This window comes from Delphinus delphis, chromosome X (assembly GCF_949987515.2).
Source record: "Delphinus delphis chromosome X, mDelDel1.2, whole genome shotgun sequence".
NCBI classification, from domain to species: domain Eukaryota; kingdom Metazoa; phylum Chordata; class Mammalia; order Artiodactyla; family Delphinidae; genus Delphinus; species Delphinus delphis.
Window position 1 is genome coordinate 74,131,507 of NC_082704.1, and position 21,544 is coordinate 74,153,050.

A 21,544-nucleotide genomic window follows, 5' to 3' on the forward strand; every position below is an offset into this window, starting at 1 on the left:
ATGGAGTTTACACTTATAGCACATCTCAATTCAGAGCAGCCACATTTCAAGTGCTCAACAGCTATATGTGGCCAAAAGCTACCATAGCAGACAGTGCAAGTCTAGTCAATGCAAGATTTAGAGACCTGAGGGAGGTTGTACAATCATCTGGACTGGTCTAAACTAGGTAGAAGAAGAATGATATAGGTGGGACCCAGGAAGTATAATCCTACTCTGTCAAATCCTAGGTGTCAAAGTGGCCCAAAAAACTAAGTAAGCTCTGAACTATACCTGTCATTCTGCTCATAGATGTTGAGACCCAGGGCATCTACTCCCAGCCACAGCTCTGAGCCTTTCTTGTTCTTGATGCTGAAGTAGTTCACACCATACATCTCCAGATCCTGGGCAATCTTCAGATACTCCAGGACAGCATCCTCCCTAAACAAGAGAGCAGGGTGGGGCGGGGGCGGGGAATATAGGGGACCCTGTGAATCAGACCCGGGGAGACAGAAAGCCTACTTGTTCTGCAATTCTGACAAGAATCTTGCTATAAGGGGTGGGAAAGAGGATGGAAGGTGAACAGATGATGGCGAACAGAGCACAACATGACTTTTGCCAAAACATGCTCACAGGAGCCTCAGGTCTGAGGTTCCCAAAGGGGAATAAAGGCGGGATGACCCTTGCTGGCCTCTGGCATGTTTGCTATCACAGAAGCCTCGTACGCAGGCACATTATTAGCAGAGCCCAGATGAGGTGGTGATGGCAAAATGGTAAAATTTGTTCTTCAACTAGACAATTCCCAAATGGTATGCCACGTTTATAGAGCTCCTTCTTCATTTCATTCTTGGGGAGGAGACCCTGGTGGCGCAGAAGCTCCCTAGGGATCCTGAGATCCCCTCCATTTCTTTATGGTCAAAATTGTCTGGGCTATCAGTTGCCATCATTCACAAAAAGTACAGCTTTATGATGGCCCTGATTTGCCTTCCATTTCTAATTTCCTGTTTCTCTCTCTCCAATGTCCTCCAGTGTTCCTTGCCCTCTGCCTCTTCTCTCTCCAGAATCAACTCTCATTCTCCCTGCAGGGGCAATAGAGCCCACAGTTGCTAGGGCCGGCTTACCTGAGCATGCCCCGGTGCTCCTCATGCCACACCTGGATACGTTCCTCCCACTGGTCCTTGTTAAGTTTGTGCTGTTCCAGGACCCTGGAAAGACAATGCATGGTGAGTAGTTTAAAGCACAAAGTCCAAAAGCAGGGGTAAAGGGAAGTCTACTTAGCTCCCCAAGGGGTTGATGCAAAAAGTATGTGGGGTCATTACACCAGAAGCAGACTGAAATTACAGCAGGAGGTATTAATTAGACATAGGGAACTGCCTGAGGAGTATGAGAGATACAGAATGGGTGACCAAGAAAGACAATAGGAACACCTTCCTTTGTACCTTTAACCAGAAAATCCAATAATGTGCTGTGGTCTCTAAGCAGAGCAATAACATATCAACAGTCTGTGCTGGCTTGTGGGGCTAAGAGTAGGAACGGGCCTCATGGAGGCATGCACGCGCTCTCCTAGATCTTTGTGGTACCAACAGTTTGCATTTGTGAGACTATTGCTCAGGGATAAGATTACAGCCTGTGGCTACAGAACAAAGAACTGAGCCCAAATGGCTCTGGGAGAAACTATTGATAATGGGCTCAACCTCCCAGATCTACTAGATCATAAACAAGGCTTGCTTTAAATATGCTATCTCAGACATTATGGCAGTGACTTAGGTAGAGTCCCAGGGCACAACCACTATCCCTAATACCTTCAGGTGAGTTGTACATTTGCCACAGCTCCACTGGGACTGAGGCTACCAGAATGAAACAGAACTTTTCCTTCCAATCCAAAAGCCTATGAAAATAGCAAATGGATGCAGTGGGGTTAAAAAAATCAAGAGACTAGGGTTCTAGGTCACCTTAAATGAGCTGTGGGAGATTGAGCAGGTCAGAGTGAGCACCTCTGCACATCTATTTCCTGAGCTAATAAGGATTGTGCTGCCTTATTCATTTTCTATGTTGTTGTGATGCTAAAACAAGAATGAGTGTTTGAGAATGTTCAATTTTGAAGTTTAAAAAAGCAGAAATCTCTGTACACTGGTTATCAATATTAAAAGACTGTTTGAGCTCCCCACATCCCTGGCTTAAGTATTTCTCACTCCTATGAACCTCTGATATAAGAGGTCTAAATCAGTGAAAAGGATTGAGAAAATGGAACTGGGGCAAGGAGAATTAATCCATCTCTGGTTCTCTATATAAGCACCTGTTTCCAGGGGAATGAAGTCCTGTAATTAGGCAAACAAAGGAGGAAAAAAAGCTTTTTATTTTGAGAACCAGAGAAATAACAACAGGGTATAGTGCCATATGCAAATATGTCTGTCTGAGCAGCATAACACGGTCTTCAGACAGACCCTAGTGGAGAGGGACAGATCTGGCAACCTCTGTATAAGCTGATCAGTCAGCTTTGGGCTGCAGCCCACTCTGAACAGGGCAGATGGCCAGTACATCACCTCACCTCTGTGGCAGCAACTTGTCCCCGGCCAAGTAGCCAGACTTGTGGACTTCCTTATTGAAGTCACCATACTTGGACTGGACAGCATAGGAGGCCAGCAACACAGCAGTCTCAGGTGGGCAGTAAATATCATCATTGAGAATGCCCTCCTTCACTTGCAGGAAGAATAGTCGCTGTGTGATGTCCTGGATCAATTCCTCGGATACATCCTCAGGGTAGAACTTAGCCCGGAACTTGAAAAGCAGGGGGCTTTCCTTCCGCACATCCTGGGCAGTCACCTGGGAGCAGCAAGGGGTTATGGGCTCTCAAAAAATAGACTTTAGGGATGGGGGAGTGGCTGTAGGGTGGGGAGAAGACACTGAAAAGTCATCAATTTGGATAATCCCAAAGAGTTGGGTGGCAATTCTCCTGATAATTCAGAAAAGAGACACATTACTTTCATTGGGGACCCAATCCCATATCCATAATTGCTTCCTGTAGGGAATTTCTTCCTGAAAAAACCTAACACCCACTGATAGTCATAAGCCCTTAAGCCATCATCATCTGACAATATATCCAGCTGCCCCCACGTTCTGAAAGTAGGCTTAAGAAACTTCTCTCTTAAGGCCCCCCCAACTCCATAAATCAGCAAAATAAAGACTAGGATGTATGACTTAGGTCTGGGAATTGACTATAGGCAAAAGCACAAATCAGACTGTCTTTTAAAGCCTGAAATTGGCTATTAGCGGCTCCACATTTTTCCAGCAGAAGTCTCCACTCTTTGTGAAAAGAAGACTCTGCCAGCAGAAGGTGGGGCACCCATCCCCTAGACACTGTCAGGAAAATAAGCCATAGGACAGTAATGGAGACCTCCAAGGACAAAGTCAGCCAGTTTGAGGGTAATGAGATGGAGAACTGCCAAGTTCCTGCAGAGATGCTGCTTGGAGGTGGAGAGTTTGAATGGACATATACTTAAACCATCCCACTTGGAGTTCAACTGAGAGAGAAAATCAAGAAAGGACACATCTGTATGGGGCTCAGGCAACAGTTGACAGGCAAGAAAAGGGACAAGATAAAGATTATGAGACTTTCAAGATTCTTTCCAGTTTAATAGTCTATGACTCTCTGTTTAACAAATTTCCTAAAGCCCTTCAGTTTGGAAAGGAAAAAAGGATACCAATTCCGTCCTGAAGAACTACTAATGGCTATGGTCCATAAGTGGGTCCCATCCTCCTTGGACACTGGCCATTCTCACTGTTAGGAGTCCAAGTGGAGACAGCAAGAGGTCTGCCCTTATTCTGATCTAGTGGTCGATCAGAATTTTTCACTCATGAAAAACTGAGCCCTAGATGCCCTGCATTTGCCAGCAAACACATTTTACACCCCTGAGAAAGATCTGGCAGAGGAGTGAATTCCAAACCTGACGATGGGATAAGCAATTACCTTCTTATTGAGTTTTAGCCAAGTAGAGAAACCCTTAGTGTCCTGGTACTGCAGACCAAAAAACCAAACTTCCCTCAGGCCGATAGTTTTCACCACCTGAAAGAAAAAACACAAAACAACCACTAGTTGAATGCCTACCTTGTGCCAGGCACAGAGGACAGAAATGTGGAGCTCACATGGTCCCAGGGTCTGGCAAGAAAATATACTTGGGCAGGAGCTAAGAAACGATGTCAACATCTCTCTGAACAAAGTACTTTCGCTGAGGTAGGGACTGGATCGATTACTTATGAGCACGACCACACACCAATAACTTGATATCCATTATTTCCTTGAATGTTCACAATAGCCCTATGATATAATTACAATTGGGCCAATTTTATAGATAATAAAAGTAAGGTTCAGAAGTGAAGGTTCAGTTAGTAAGTAGCAGAGTCAGGTCTGTTTGACTCCAAACCCATTCAAATCCAGTGCTTTCTGCCACCACCACCAGCCCCCTCAATTATGCCCTGCAGCTTCACACACCCAGGATGGATTAAAAGCTGAAGGTAAAAACTGTTGGTTTAAATCCTGAATCTTGTTCTCCTGGATTACTTCTTTATGTTTAGCAACTAGGAATAATGCCCACACCCTTCAGACTGAGTCCTATTTACAATGTCCAAATAAAGAATGTTTGAGGAGACAGAGCAGGGACTGTGGTATCTATACACCCCAAAGCTGTGCTGTGCCTAGGGGCTGAGATGCTTCTTTCCAATCCTGATTAGAGTTCAGTCATGATTCCCCTTTACCACTCACACAGGTTGAGAGTGGGAGTGAGGGTGGAAACAGGGTGAGCACCTCAATGTGGTAGCTGAGGGGCCCCATGGTGTTCTGGGCATCTTGGCTGAGCAGTGGGCAGGAAAGGGAGGCCAGCCAGGAGAAGACAGATGGGGTCTGTTTTCCAGTCCCCGACATTAGCATGTAAATAGTTCTGGCCGGTGGCTCAAACCCAGCATGCCCACCACTGGGGATAGAGGCAATAAAGCTGAGCCACATCCTAATGAGGTCACACTGGCATCAGAGTCTTCTTTATATTTTCTTCTATTGTGGGGGGGGTGCCGGGGGGGGGTTGAGGTGAAGAAATTTACCTGGACTTAGAAACAGGTAACAAGGACCCAGTGTTGCTTATGTCCTCCCTGTGAATAAATCAGTATCTCCCCTCAAAACGCACACACGCACGCTCACACACACACACACACACACACACACACACACACACACTGCACTGTATCCAAAGTCTGCACTACACATCCAAGGCCAGGCCCCATAGTCACTCCCAGAGCTTACGATCTAGAGCTTCAGAGGTCCCAAGGAAAAAGTAGATCATGTTTATTAAAGTACCTGTTATGTGCCAGGTATCAAACACTGAACAACCATGAGATAGTTATTATCTCCATTTTATAAATGAGGAAAATAAGGCTTAGAGAGGCAACCTGTCTAAAACTGTAGAGCCTAGACTAGAATCCTAACTGTATGACTCCAAAACCTATACCCTTTTCTCTTGCATGCTATCTCCTAATGCCAAGGGCTCAAAGGATCTTAGAAGCCCCGGGGTTCCCAAGTGACTAACTCCCTTGTCTCTCTTTTGGCCCAGATATCCCAGCCAGACAATGAACTTTGACTACCTCTGCATCTAGATATAGTTCCTGGCTTTCCCACTAGACTCAGTCAACAACAGCTTTGGAGAGAAGCCATATCCCGAGGTCATTAACCTTCGTGAGCTCACCAGGGTATGCATGGTGATCACCCCTCCCTTTCTAGCTTGAATCAGGTATCAGAAAACCTCAGTGGAAGTCTCAATTCTGTCTCCAATTTGCTGTATGATCTTAAGGTAGCATATTTCCCTCTGTGGGCCTCAGCTTCCTCATCTATCCAGCTTCCCCATCTACTACAAATGGTGTGGCTTAAATGACCTCTTTCTGCTCTCAAGTTCTACCATTCTACTAATTAGGTTATTTGTAAATGACCAAGAAATACAACCCCATTTCCCACCTACCTCTTGCCAACTTGGGTAACTAGGAACATGCTTAGAAAAAATAAATGAAGGAAGGTGCAGGGTATGAGGAAAGATCAAAAGACTTCCAGGATTCAATGACAAGGTGAGTCCTTGAGTCTAAGTCAATAGGCAGTAGGAATTACCAGGTTTTAGATGACAACAAAGTAGTCATGTTGAAATGTGATTTTGGCTTTTTTGCAGAGGACAGAGGGAGAGGATGTGGACAGGAAAGATTTTTTTAAAGCACCTCTTATCCTATATCTAAGATAGGGCCTAATTAACAATTCTAATGGTTTTTCACAAGGCTGCAAAATAATAATGTACCAAGGTACAGTTGGTGGAAAGAAATAAGTTCCAAGAAACGATTCAGCCCCAAGAGAGAAAGGGACCCACTGAAGATGTTGAAGATGGACCACTAGGGCCAGGATGCTAGGTCACGGCAGGGCAGACTGGGAACAGAACTAGTAGGGCAGCAACTGGTTTTTGTCTGTACCAATGGCACAGCTGTAGAGGCTCAGAGACCCCAGAACTAAAAGGAAATGAGGAAGGCACGGACTACACAGCCAGTCCCACAGGTCCCAGGAGTAAGTTCCTTAGCCTCTTCTTGCACCATGTTGTCTGTTTCACTAGTGGGATGGGTAGGGGTGTGATGAGAAGAGGATCATGGGAGCCAAAACAGTTCCAGGATCTAGAGTATCTCTGAGGATAAAGTAATAGCTAAAGCGATATCTAAAGAAAGATTTCAGGATCAGCAAGGCATTTTAATCTCTCTGAGCACTGCCTCTTCCCTTATGAATACAGAGAAATCAGATGCATATAAATTTTCCACTTCCTTAGGCTGTAGGGCTTGGAGAGATGAGCAATGTCTCTTAGCCTCCACTGAAGTCCTAAAGTGAGGAAGTGAGGGTGTTGGGGGAAGGAAATATGGTCTGAAGTCAGAATCAAGACTGAAAAAGAACAAAGGATAAAACAGATGACCCCCGGACCCCAGGCTATAAGGAAAACTCCAATTAAGGTCCACAGGGTGCTGGGAATCATTTGATCAGGCAACTCTTGGCCCCATTTCAAAGTCCTGAAATATGGAAATGAGGCCAAGCTTAGCTTGCTTCCAGCTTTGCCTCCAGCTGAGACCTTACTCCAGAGGAAACAGAAACCTCATTTTCTAGTGGGAAAGAGTATCTAGGTCCCAGTTCCAGGAACAACATCTGTGGCTCCAGTGACGGGTCCTTACCATTCCACTCTGAGAAATGGCTGCATCCCTGAGAAAAAATGTCTTTCTTTGCTCCCTTTGATTCCAGAGAGCCAGCTCATCTGGCCTGAGCTAGTATTTCTCAAAGCTGCCATGGAAGAAATCCTTAAGCAGCAGAAGATAATGAATGCATATACCCCGGGGACGGGGGTGGGGTGGGGTGGGGGTGGCAGCGTGAGATACAAGAAGATGGCTGCAAGCCACAATTTTTTTGAAGCCTGAAGGTTTAACCTTAATCATTTGTGCAAATTTTACTTTCTACTCCTTAAATATCCATGTTTTAATAATGAAATAGATATTATCTACAAGTAAAACTGATGCGCCAAGATACTAAATCACATCCATCCCACGGCTCTGTGTACCTCCTGGAACCTGCCACATTCACCTAGAGGGACTAGGACTTCAGTTTGTAAGACACTGGCTGTGGATTCTATTCAGCCACACAATAGAAACCCCCCAAACAGACTGGAGCATTGCAGGATCCAAGCAGCATAGACTAGAAAACTGGGGTCCAGTGAGGGAAAGAGATTTGCCTCTGAGAAAATCCTCACTAATTACCAGGAGCATCTGGATGTAAGCAAGAACTCCCTTTTGCCTCTCTTTTGCATGTGAAGGCTACTTACGTCTGAGGTCTGGGGAGGGGAGAGGAGATTAGGTCAATTCTGGAAACCAAAGCCCCCCTCCTCATATCCCTTATGCATCTATCTGAGTAAATAAACTAGTGACATAAGCAGTCACTTCAGAAGTCCAGAGCAGGATTGGGAAGCAAGGCTTGGGCCTCAAGAGGAAAACTGCATGAGAAATTATGTGCAAAACTGCACCAATGCCCAAACACCTGAGGCCCACTGAGATCCCATTACAGGCTTGGCAGCAGCTGCATCAGCCACCCACCTGAAAGCAAATCAGTGCACAACTGGAAAATTCCAGGAGGGCTGCCACCATCGCTGCTTCTGCTACCCCACACTGCCTGTGCCCAAGTGGCCACCTGCTCTGTAACACAGAACCCGTTCAGCTAGGGTTCTAAGTTTAGGGACCAAACTTTGTTCTTAGAATGGAAACAGGCAAATAAAGAGGAGGTCACAGAGGACACAGCTGACAAAAGATTGCAATTGCTATGCTTTGCTATAAGCTTTGGTTCAAGCCACTATACTACTTCCTAGCTATCTGACCTTAAACAGGTATTTTCCCCTCTCCAAGCCTCAGTTCATCATCTATAAGATGGGGATACTATTATTATAATAATAGATATTAGTTATTTTATAAAACAAAAATGGTAAAAAAGAGAAGAAGGGATTGCTGCCTTCAATGCAGAGTCGACAAATCCTAAGGCTTTCACTAAGCCAGAAAAGCATCCTGATTTCATGGCTCCCTTATCTGAACTCCCAGGGGAAATTCCACCCACTTATTTAGCCCTTAACAAGAATAAGCAACATTAGAATGCCTGCTATGCACCAGGCACTTTACTTACTCGAGGATTAAATAAGACTACAAAATCTCTAAGATTAGTGTGATTACTATTTTACTGAGGAAAGTAAAGTCCTAAGAGGCTAAACAAGCCGTCCAAGGTCATACGGCTGAATAGCAGGACAGAATTTGAACCCAAGGCTGACACCAAATCCCATGCTCTATATACCACCTCTATATACAACCTGAGCCTCAAGGGTGTTTGTTTCATTCAATGTGAGAGGAGAGTTGCATGTACTTTTCTCTGTTTCCATAGGTGAGTAACTCCAAGTTCCTTAAGGACAGAGATGGTGTTTGATAGGTCTAGAGATTCTCCTAGAGACACAGTAGACCTTCAGTCAATACTGAATCAGTCAATGAACAGATGAATGAATGGATGGATGCTCTGAGATTTCACCTCTCTTCTAGAGCTCAAAACCTTAAGTGGAGGGGGCAGGTAGAGCTAGAATAGAGCTAGAGCTAGAGACCACGGCTGAGGAGGAGCCAGGCAGAGGGTTCTTAAAGTGGAACTTATTATGGCAGCACTGCCCCTTAGTGGCACCTAGGTAATCAAGAGCCCTCGGAAGAACCTCACGCTTTAGAAATGGGGCTAAGTAACAAAATCGCTGTAACAAAATGTGTTCTCTCTCCTCCCTAGCTGTGAACACACTCACAAGAAGGAACAAAAGCAAACGGGAAGAACTATGGGCCCCACTTCCCTTTCCCACCAGGCCTTGTAACTCCTCAAGCTATGGCTTCCCATTGTTGCCTGTTATTTATCGCTGGTGCCAAGGAGGGTGCTTCCTCTCCAGTCAGCTTCCTCTCTGGTCATCAGCCAGACAACTGCTGGATTCCAGGATGGCCCCAGAGCTTCTGTCAATTCCTCCCAAGGAGTCCAGCTCCTTCCTCCTCGGCCCCTGATCTCCCTGAATGATGGATCTCAAAGGTCAGACAGAATGGACTTCCCTCCTTATGCCTCATCAACTTAGAGAGAGGGAAGAAGGGAAGAGATCAAATGCCCCAGTGGCCTGTGAACACGCATCTCTGAGGATTTCCATCCAGACCGGCCTTGGTCCCGAGAGTGCCAGATGCTCAATTCTGTGCCAGAGTTGAAATTTTTTTTTCCTGTAGCTTTCACCTATGGGATCCCAGCTCTGCTCCTTCTGACCTCACAGAACATGACTGCCCCCTCCTTCCTACAACAGCCCCTCAGTGATCTCAAGACAGAGAATACATCTTCTCTTGAGTCTTCTCCAAGCTAAACAGGCTCGTTCACCCCAAACAGAGTAGCACAGTAGGGAAAAGTATAGTTTTACAGTCAGAGCTATATTTGAAACTCTGTATCACAATTTACTAACTACATAACCTAGAGTGTGTTTTTTCACCTCTCATAGGCAGGGTCACTACAAGGATTCAAACAAGGTTAGTCCATAGTAGGTGCTCACTAAATCATATTTCTCAAAACAACACTTATCTTCCTGGTGGGAAATCATGAATTTCCGGGTTTCCTCCCTTTCCTCTCCCCAACCAGTATGAAAGATTCAAGTCTCTCAAGGGCTTTTTTGGGGAAGCAGTAGCTTTCAGAACTAGCACATCAATCTGGCCAGGGCTCCCTACCAACTGGGCTTCCCTCAGAACCACACCCACAGTACGCAAACCAAACCAACACTAACAAAGAACTATCCGGCCCTGTGGCTTTTCAAAGTTAACAAACCCCTTTGTTCAAGTATTTTTCTGCTCTAGGCTCTAAATTATGCCTTCTTCACCCTCCACAGCAACGCCCTCCAATGCAAATGGACAAAGCCCCCAGTGTTGAAGGCAGGGAACAGTGTCATTTGTTTGAGAGAGGTGGGATATAGAACCAGGGCTCTGGGAAGGCGTCTGGGTAGAGGCCAAGGGAGTCTCTGGTACCCAGCTGGACTATAAAATCCACATTGGCTGATACTCTCCTCTCTACAGATGCTGCCCAGAATGATACTGCTGTCTGAAGCAAAGGGCCCAACAGCCTACCTATGGTATGGACACCTTCTCCCTTTTGTCCCAGAGACAGTAGAAGCCTATCTAGGAAGAGCTGTCCCCTCACCAGGTATCCTTCCCCTCCCCACCCCCTGGCATATGCCAATTACAGATCATACTCAAGTGAAGCATTTCCCTCCTTTTTACAGAAAGGGGTCATCTGAAATCCAAATAGTGGGGTTAGAAATGGGAAAGAAAAGATATGGAATACAGAAATAAATGCCACAGATAAATTTCTGAGAGATAACCAGATTTGAGATATCAGTTAGACAGTGTACAGATGGGGAAACTGAGGCCCAAAGAGGGGAAAGTTTTGTGTAAGGTATCAGGAGAGTTAGTGGTAGAGCCAGGCCTAAGGCTCCAAATTTCCAACTTTCTATCCAGTGCCCTTTCGACTTCACCAGGCTGTCCCTTGAAAAGCTTTCCAGTATAAAACCTGCATGCAAAGGGAGAATGCAAAACCTTAATGTAATCAAAATGCATTCAGTCATTCCAGACTAGCATTGTAATCACTTGTGAACTATGTGAATGTCAGCACATTAATTGTAGTAAATGTGTGTTTAAATGTTCCTCTGACTAATTTGTCTTTTGTAAATTAAATATCAATGACTACCTTTCACCATTCGATACAAAACAAACTCCAGAGAAGAAGCAAGTTCTAGCTAGATCCAAAGTTAGATATGCTGAGGATCTTCAAGCCCATCTCCCAACTCTAGCTGATTAATGAGACAAGAAGTGTCACAGCATTTGGAAGCTATCATTTATTACATCTCTACTACATGCCAGATGCTTCACATAACACTCACTTCTCTATTTATATTTTCTTATTGCCTTTCTCTCCTATTTCTAATTTATCCTTTTGTATAATTATAAACCACCGTAACAAGTTTTCTGAGTAGCAAGTGAGATACAAATAACATACTCTTTCATAACCTCACAAAAAGCCTTTGAGGTAGGTATTAGACCCACTTTTGGGGGGCAGGGCCAGGAGAGGAATGAGACTACCAACCCAGAAAGGTTCAATAATTTTCCCAAGGCCTAGCTACGAATATGAAGATTTTGTTTCCCCATCTGTAAAATGGGGCCAGTACTAATTCCTGCATTCATTGGGCCTTGTGATAGTCAAATGATATGGTACACAAAATGTCTGTCACAGTACCTGACATACTGTAAGCCCTGGACAAATGTTAACTTTCATCTGTAATAGCCATAGACAACAATTTTCCCACTCTACCACATGACATCAGGGACTCAGGAGACATGCCCAAGCTGTCCTCACATTTCTAGGCATATTTTCCTTCCTTTTACATAGAGATCTGAATGGAAAACAGCCTTGCACCATCCCCATCTCCATCCTCTCCCCTCACCAGTCAGGAGTATTCATAGTAACAGAATGATCTCATTTGAATATAATCTCCTTCTTCCTTTCCTTTCCCAACTCTGGGTAAGCTCTCAGACAGCAGAGGTACTCAGAGAGCAAAGGAAGGGAAGCAAGAGGGCCTGGAAAATCCATTAAGGGGACATGCGGTCCCAACATCCAGGACAATGTTAGACTCCCACCTCACCAGAGGCGGGTGTGGAAGTAGGATAATGGCCCACCTGGAGGGATTCCAATCTCTGGAAATGGGAACCCATTTTTACTCCTAGAAGTCTGGTCACAGATGGCACACTCCTTTGGCCCCTGGAGGGTCTTTGAATGCTAACAGATTCTGTGGCCCCCACCTGCCTATTATATAGCACATCCCTTTTGACAATGATGATTCACAGCAAAGGAACACCCCTTGGATTGGAGATGGGAATGACCACTTCAGCATTATCTCCATGGCATGATTACAGGAGCTGAGGTATCCTCTTATTGCATTCATCACCCCCAGTGGTATCCTAAGTCCCAATATTCCTTGAGGGAAATGTACATAGAGCACACTACTTCAGGGAGAATATGTTGGTTTCCTTCTACTAGGAAGAAAAAACAATGTGACAGAGGCCATGTTGTAGTGACAAGAACATGGGGTTCAAATACCAGCCAGATACCAGCTGAGTGCAATTAAGTTATTTAATTTCTGAGCGTCATCATCAAAATAGAGATCACTTACATCTTTCAGAGTTGAGAGAAAGGCTTTGCATGCTGACATTTTAAAAGCATCTAGCACAGTCATATCCTACTCACTTCTCTTTTCTCCCATGTTCAGCACCAAGGATAGGATTAATCGGGGCCATCAAGGTGTAGGCTGCCAAAGTTAAACTTTGCCTCCTTTGTTATTAAGGCTGAGGCCAGCCTTTGTTTTGACCTATCCTGGAGGAGTGAGTAGAAGAGATTCCCCAAAAGTGGGTATTATGGTGGAAGCTATTGGGAGAAGTGGGGGGCTAAGGAGCAACAAGTCCCTCCCTTACCTGGTCAAACAGCTGCTTGCCAGTGGTGTTGGGCTGAATGGCAAATTCCAGCTCTGCGTCCATGGTGGTCACACGCACATTGATCTAGGATGAGATCAAAGGAGGCAAGTTAGTTTTCTGGCACTATGCTCAGCAGAGCCTGGGACAAGTCTCTGTTCAACCACAGGAGAGGGAACTAAGATGCAAGAACCTAAGACATTTAGATACTGGTGTGAAGGAAGGGAGACTATTTTAACAAACAATAACCTAGCCCCTGCTCCCAACCAGTTTACTGAAGACAAAAAACCCCAGAGCTACAGGGCAATGCTTACCAAGGGGCAAACAAATGAATGCAAATCAACCTACTATCAAGAGGAAACAAGTGTTGACTGTACTTCTTCCACCTACACCAGCCAGCTGCAAGCCCACAGCGTTCTCTCCCCACCTCTGATCTATAGCCTGGATTATCTACAGCACTGATCTTTGCAGAGGCAAGTTAAGGGCAGGATAAAGAACACTGCATTCTAAGCCTAGCATCATAACTGGTTCACTCCACAACCTTGGATAAGTCTTATCCCCTTCCTGGGCCTTAGTTCCCCTCATCTGTGCAAGGGCAGGAGTGCAGGGGGTGGAGGTTGTCAGTTACACTAGGCAATCTCCAACAACCATTTCAGTGCTGACTTCTATGGTTCTATATACTGACTTACATTGTTAACACTTCCTGTATTTATGTCTCACTGGTCTCCCTAGGCTCAAGATAGGAAAGGGGCCTCAACAGAGATAGGTGTGGGCAGCACAGAGGTGCTTGACTTCCCAAAGCCAAGTCAGCAGAGAGAAAAGGAATAGGGACAGGCCCAGATGGAAACACACAGTATTTCACAGGCACTAGAAAAAGTACCCTCTACCTTTAAGAAGAGATCCCCTAGCCAAAGTCAATGATAGCTGAAATTTCATCAATAGAGATATGTTCCTTTGGCTGAAAGCTTGGTGGTGGTGGTAATAGTATTAATAGCAATAATAAGCAGCAGCTTTCATGTATGCAGACTTATTACTCACTAGGCACTTTATATGCACTACCCCATTTAATATCAACAATCACCCTGTGAAGTAGAGAGTATTATCTCCACAGTGGGGATGAAGACTTAGATATTTGCCTAAAGTCACATCACTAGTAAGTGGGGAAGACAGGGTTTGAATTCAGATCTAAGTCCAAGCCTCACAATTTAAACCAATACGCCAAACTCCTCTTACACCAAAGTGTAAAAGTCTCCATTAAAAGAAATCAAAGATTAAGTGTTCTTTGTTGTTGTTGGACATTTTGCTTAAGTAACCTATATGGTATAGCCACAAGATGGCTTGTTACATGGTCATATAAAATATTCATAAAGACTATTTCATGCCCAAGGCAAATACTTCAGTAATATTAAGTAAGGAAGACTAAGCAACAAGATTTCATGAGCTCAACTTTGTAAAAAGTATGCATACAGAGGTTATTGGAACCATACCCAAGTGTTAGTCAGTCTTGGTTTTTGGGTAGTGATCTTATGAGAGCATTCTCCCTTCTTTAAATTAAAAAAAAAAACTAATCTACATTTTCTAAGATGCTCACATATTACTTATACTATTGGGAGGGAACTAAAAATAGAATTGTCAAAGATGCAAATCCCCACGGAGTGGGTAAGACATAAGGCCTTATCAGTCTTTGACACCTATGGGCCCTTCCTGAGCACAGGGGTCAGCTAGCAGGGAAGAGAGGGCCAGACAGCAATTTTGCCAGCTAAACAATTCTGATGAGGACTAGGCCTGGGGAACAATTTTGTAAATAAATCTCACCAGGGAGCCAAGGAGGAAATCTATTTCAGGATTGACAATGGGACAGGAAAGGCCATGAAGGCAGGAACAAGTAAGGCAAGTACCCCAGTGGGAGACAACGGGCAGGGTTAGCCACTTTGACTCAGTGTTACCTAGGCTTCCTGCCAATACAGTGACCTCCATAGAATAGGCCCTCATAAGGTAGGGAGAATGAGGCCCAAAGGGCTGGAATTTGGCCTCAACATCTAGCCTTAAATCACCCTTGAGCTGAGTCAGGTGAGCCCTCAAAACACCAATGACTTGATAGGGATAGGGAAGAGTAGAAAAGGGACAGTGGCCCTTTTAGTGCACTGAGAAATTTCATTCTCACCTCAAGGTTTCTGTCTTAATTAGAGTTACCTCTCTAGTATCCAAGACTCAGTGGGTACTCACAAGATACTGGCTAAATGAACAGTACTAAGCAAGGGGATATAAGAGATAGATATAACATAGTATACAGAATCAGAGGTGGGAACATTTTACATCTTGACATTTTTGTGCCATGGACCTTGCCAAGCAGTTTAGTGTGGTCTATGGACTTCCTTCTCAGAATATTTGTAAATGCATGAAATAAAGTAGATACAAAGAGACCAATTATACTGAAATAGTTATCAAAGTTTAATATGTACTTCTTTATTATATTATATATTTACCTAACACTGGGTCTTATTAATTATTACTACTGTAATTTCAACTTTGTCTTCGGCATAAATGATATTTTGAGAAATCTATAATAAGTAAATCGTGATACAAAAGTATCTTAGATTTCCACTGGTGACAAAGTCATAGGTACTAACTTTTTTTTTTGGCCTACATTCATAATTGAAAGAGGGGCTAAATTTCAGTGAGAGGTTAGTGAAAACAAATATGTAATTTTCCTCCATCCAACTTCATAGATCCTTCCCACTTCAAATTATACCCATGGACTTCACAGAGGCTCAAGGACTCCAGGTTAAGGAGCTTCCTATAAATTTATTTCAGTTTACCCAATATTAATGGAATAGTATGTTTAAAGAACTACGGTTGCAGTAGAGCTACAGGACCAGTCCCTGACCCCAAGGTACTTACTGAATTAACAGCAAAATTATAATATACAAGGGAAACCCTGAGAAGTGCCATACCAGAACAGAAGAAACATTTTGTGGAAATACGGAACCATAGTTCAAAGTGGTATTTGCACTGGTCTCTAAGGATAACCTGGATTTTGAAAAAGGGAGAGTGTGGGAATTGGGGGGAAGAGCATGCAAATGCCCTAGGTAGAGAAAGAAACACGTGCAATGGCCCAAAAGGAGACAGAGATAAAAGCATGCAGGTCTATACTGCTGAACTGAATGAATAAGCATTTTCAGAACTCTAATGGAAAACTGATTAATTCATAAAAGTACTAACAAAAGATCAAGATGAAAAAAAAATTAATTACATGGGACTGAGTGAACTGATGAGGATGATTATAATTTTTGTGACTTTCTGTTTGAATAAAAAAAACACATTTGTAATTAAAAAAAAAAAGCATGCAGGTCTCCTCCAGGGTAAATGAGGCCTGCAAGGTGAAGAGTGGGCAGAGAGGCCAGGAAGGTAGGTGGAAGGCCTTGAAGAATATGCTAGAAAGCTGGGCCTTAATCCTGTTGAGAGTGGCCAGCCACCCTGAAGGTTCTGAGCAGGGTGGGGCAGAATCAGAACAGGGCTTTTTAGAAGAAAGCACCCAGGGAGGACACCGAGGAAAGGGGTGGGGCTCTAGGGAACATTCCACAGCTAGGAGTTCTCTTTATTTTTTTTTTAAGATTTATTATTTATTTATTTATTTTATTTATTTTTGGCTGTGTTGGGTCTTAGTTGCAGCACGCGGGATCTTCGTTGGGGCATGCAGGATCTTTCATTGCGGTGCACGGGCTTTTCTCTAGTTGTGGCGTGTGAATTTTCTATCTCTAGTTGTGGCGTGCAGGCTCCAGGGTGCGTGGGCTCTGTAGTTGTGGCGTGTGGGTTCCAGAGTGCATGAGCTCTGTAGTTTGCGGCACACAGGCTCTCTAGTTGACGTGAGGGGGCTCAGTAGTTGTGGCACATGGGCTCAGTTGCCCCGCGGCATGTGGGATCTTAGTTCCCTGACCAGGGATCAAACCCGTGTCCCCTGCATTGGAAGGCGGATTCTTTACCACTGGACCACCAAGGAAGTCCCAAGAGTTCCCTTTAATTCACACTACTGGGAAGAATTTTCAAAGGAAATTCAGTGTCTCTTGCAGATCATGTCAATCACAGGTCATACCAATCTATCATCTTCAAGGGCTGGCCCACAAGTCCAAATATTTAACTTAAATATTTGGTAAATAAATGTTTCTTAAATAAATCAACTGGTAGAAAAGAACTCAGCCTGGGTTAGGAATAAGCATGTCAGAGAGGCTAGTACTGTACAGCTTCCTCCCTCCTAATAGAGCATCGCCCCAGAACAAGGGCTCTCCTCAAATCTGAAGCTGTCCAGCTGAAACCAAACTGGAACCTACTTCTCTAGAATCTCTGCTCAGAGTTTCTGTCATTCCACTGTGGCTGCTTCTCGAGGGAAAGCAGCCTGTGGTTCCCTGAACTTCACTGTGGAGACAAATAATCTTAGGTTTAAAAAAACTGGAAAGAAAAGCAAACACAAAGGGACTTCTCTTCTTGCCATCACTTAACTCAGAAGAAAATGTGAGTCATGAAGACAGGGTCATGGGTCTGTGTTCTCCTTTTTTTCTGTGTGTCAGAGGTAGGGGGTAGTAAGGGTAATAGCATGACTGGGGTTGAAGGTGATAGGTATAGGGCAGGAGTGTTGATCAAAGAATATCCCTTGTTTTCCATAAGAGTAATCTGAGACTCAAATGTGTACAAGGAGCTGCAGGCCCAGACCCACTGCCACACAGGGCCCACTGGATGCTCACCCTAGTGGGCACCCACTGCCTTCCTTTTGGGCCTGGCCTCTTCAATCTCAATGAGGAGAAGAGGGCAGTCTAGTTTGAGAGGCAAGAACTTGAAAATAAAGCCTCCAAAGTCAGCAGAAAGTTCCCAGGCAGGCCCTCAGCTCAGCAGGAGTGGAGGAGCTGGCCTGGGTGGAGTAGCATTTCAAGATGTGGTCCCCAACAGAGAACTAACGCCCTGTCTAAGCCTGTCCTTGAAAACTGTGTCTCTGGAGAACATTTAGAGTTTAAGGAACAAAAAAAGTCTGGGTGTGGTGGGGGGGTGACACCCTCTCATACACCCTAGCCCTCCCACCCCTAGTGCAAGAACAATAAATCCACTGTTATTTATTGAACAATTGAACACAGACACTTCCCACACCAAGCCTTTCATTGGACACTAACAAGCCCATGTCAGTGGTCTGTCATCCAAAGCCCTCAACAAACTGGGATCTCTCCTGTGTCCCCAGTTGGCTGGCCTAAGAAACAAAATAACCAGGCCACATGCTACCTCTGCCTTGGTTGCAACAGCTGGGGTACTTTGCTCTCTGGACCTGGCCAGCTTCAAATAAGGGAACCTCTCTTTCCCTAGGGCCAGGAGCACCCAGATGAGCAGTAGCTGGGCCACAGTGAGATCAGGGCAAAGTTTCCTCTTACTCACCCCTGTCACTGAACTACAAGATGGCTCTTTCCTGGAAAGGAATTTGGGGGAGATAGAGGACAAAGCAGAGAGAGTCAAATAATCACAAGTGGCTTGTCTGAAGCATGGACCTGTAAACAGAAGGCAAATGGCATTACCAGCCTCACACCATGGATAAGGAAACTGACGAGCATAAAGGCAGGTAACAGAAGGATGGAAATGAACACTTACTGTATAGCAACTATGTGCCAAGCCCCTTCACTCACAGTCTCACTCAACATCACTGAAACCACATTTACTCAGCCAGCAAGTGGTGAAGACAAGTCTTCTGGACATTCCCAGAGCACCATCCTTGACTCCACCTACCTCTCCAGTAACGCTGATTTCACTGCTGACTTCAGACACCGCCTTGGCAGCTATTTTGGCTAAGGCCCAAACACTTTAGCATAGGAAGCCTGGGCACATCTGGGAAGCACTGCTTGGGAAGGCCCCCTTGCCAGGGCAGAGCTTATGAGTCAGCCCAGTCAGGGCTGAGCTCAATGACATCACCCCTCACCTGCCACCCCACCATTCTCTTCAAAGGCCCAACTCCTCTGGGCTTTCAGTGGCACTGCTGCTATGGAGAAGGCAAAGGTATGTGTAGGAGGGTGGCCAGAGGCAGGACAAGCCCTACCAGGGTAACCCCAGAACTTCAGTCTCTTCCCTGGGCAGAGAGCAGTCACCACAGTGTCACTCAAACTGCCTATCCCCATTATTTAGGCTCTAGCACCCACCACTTCCTGCTTCCAGAACTGGGGCCAGGGCAGGGCAGGGCAGGGCAGGGCCTGGTCTGTCTTGCCTCTTGGGATGACAGCACTGCCTCAAGCAGCTGTTTTCCATAAGGGGTAAAACAAGGGTTGCTTTGAATCTCTAGCCTAGGAGGCATTCTCCCCCTCCCCCTTCCCCTCCTCCTCCTCCACTGACTCACTTCCCGGCAACTCAGTCTCTTCCCTGTGGACTTGGAAGTGGTACCTGGTACAGTTATCTGTTCTGACCTCTTCCTGCCCATTTCCAGACCCTTAATACAGCTGGCAAGACCTGCCTAGGGTTAACCCTTCCTATGCCTGTGCTTTTTCCCAGTAGGTTCTAGAAAGGAGACCACACCCAACCCCATGCACACCCATACCTTTAATGGGTCAGCAGTAATTCTTTAATCACTCCAACTGCTGCAAAGGGCATGGGAGACAACGGTCCCTTTTCACTTGCTTTGTCCCAGTCCTGCCTTCCAAAAGCTCCCTGAGAAGCATTTCAACTGGGAGACAAGGGCATATCGGATACTGGGTGTTACTCCTCCAGTTATCATACACTTAGAGGAGTAACCCCAAACAAAACTAACCCCTCTTAGCAATGAAAATATAACTACATTGTCACTATAGGAGGAGAGCTCAGGACAGAGAACAAAGCTGAAAAGGTCAAAGGTCAGAAACAGTGAGGTTACCTTAGTAAGCTACAGCTTCCCCATTAATTCAGCCTTAATTGCACAGTCTTTTGCTCAAACTCAGACTAAGGTAGATTCCCCCTCTTCTTCTCAACACATGAAGGTCAGGAAGGAAACTAGTTCCTCACCATTTATACCTAACTCCAGGACTTATTTTCAAAATCAGCTCATACAAACCATATCCCAGGAGCAAACACCACCCACTCCCCTATCCCCCACCCCAGCACATCTCTCTTTCCAAGGCACAGGGGACTGCCCCACAAGCTCCTTAGCATAGCCATTCCTCTTTAAATTTCCTCAAGATTTCAATCCACTCATCCTAGAATCTCATCTGGCACCTCCAGAATAAACCCTTCTGAACTTCTCATCCCTATTCTCCAAAAGAATAAATAATCCAGAATCCCCAACTATCTGACCTGAAAGGAACCTTAGAGATCACTTGATTCAAACTCTGCAATATACAGCTCGGGAAACTGAGGTCCAAGGAAGGGGAAGCACTGGCCCAGGGTCACACAGCTGCTGGACAGTGTGAGAGCAAGGATTAAAAATCTGGCTCTTGAACCACTGGCCATAATAAGCAATAGAAACATCCTAGCACTTGGAAAACAGGAGACATGTCAGGCTGTTGAGCTGGAAAGACTATGTGGAGGAGGCAGGACCAGCTTGCTTCCATGAAAAACTCCAAGCTGACACCGAATGGAAGTCTAGTTTATGACAGAGGGCAAGCCTAACTTTCAGGCTCTGATACATTCACCATCACCCATTCTAGGGAGACTAAACCTTTTATAACAGCATGGAAGGAAACTCAAAGATCCCTTGTTTCTAGGATATTTTCTTTTGCAAAAACTTGGATAGCAACTGATTGGGAAGGTCCCTGGCAGCAGTCACAGCCAAGCTGGAGGTTGGGACAGGGCGGGGAGGTACAGAGAGGGTGGAGACGACACAGCAAGGAAAGAGGCAGGGAATTTGAGGAACGGATTTATATCTAGATAGCCAAGAACAACAGATTCTTCAATTCTCATAAAACTTTGAAGCTGCCGAAATAAAAGGAAAGAGGGCCCATCATTAATAAAATAAGTCTCTCAAATGGGTTAAGCCCCTCTCTGGGGCCCCACCCAGCTGGGCTTCAGTCTCTAGCATCAGTTTCCTGCTTGACCCAGCTTCCTGCCTACAAGTTTCACAGGAAGTATTTATAGACTGGAAACACAGACCATTTGCAGCTGCCTGGAGACACCAGTTCTGCCCAGAGCACCAGAAGAGGGCTCTACTTTCTGTGCTCAAGAACACATCACAGCGACCTCCAGCATCCCAGCTCTGAAAGGCACTGGAGATGATCTAAGCCTCAGCTTGGGTTCCATCCATTACTCATGGGATTTCTGCCCTGTCCTGTGCTCCTCGGTATTAAAATTGCTGAAGCCAGGATCAGTCAACTATGCAGGAGAAAGGGGAGGCTTCCAGGGTAAATCAAAAAGCTGTTTTCTAAACTTATGGTTACCAGCGGGGAAAGGGAGGAAGGGATAAATTGGGAGATTGGGATTGGCATATATACACTACTACATATAAAATAGATAACGAATAAGGACCTACTGTATAGCACAGGGA

At 45.1% G+C, this 21,544-nt stretch overlaps 1 protein-coding gene across 1 annotated transcript in view; it reads right to left on the reverse strand.

Annotated features, from left to right (window-relative positions):
- Positions 1–21,544, reverse strand: part of MSN (moesin) — a 67,841-nt gene that overhangs the window by 12,090 nt on the left and 34,207 nt on the right. The window contains exons 2-6 of the mRNA XM_060002666.1: positions 13,075–13,158; positions 3,944–4,039; positions 2,525–2,799; positions 1,098–1,181; positions 271–417 (exon numbers count right to left, since the gene is read on the reverse strand). Of these exons, the coding sequence (XP_059858649.1) occupies positions 271–417; positions 1,098–1,181; positions 2,525–2,799; positions 3,944–4,039; positions 13,075–13,158 (686 nt within the window). The remainder of the gene's footprint in view (positions 1–270; positions 418–1,097; positions 1,182–2,524; positions 2,800–3,943; positions 4,040–13,074; positions 13,159–21,544) is intronic.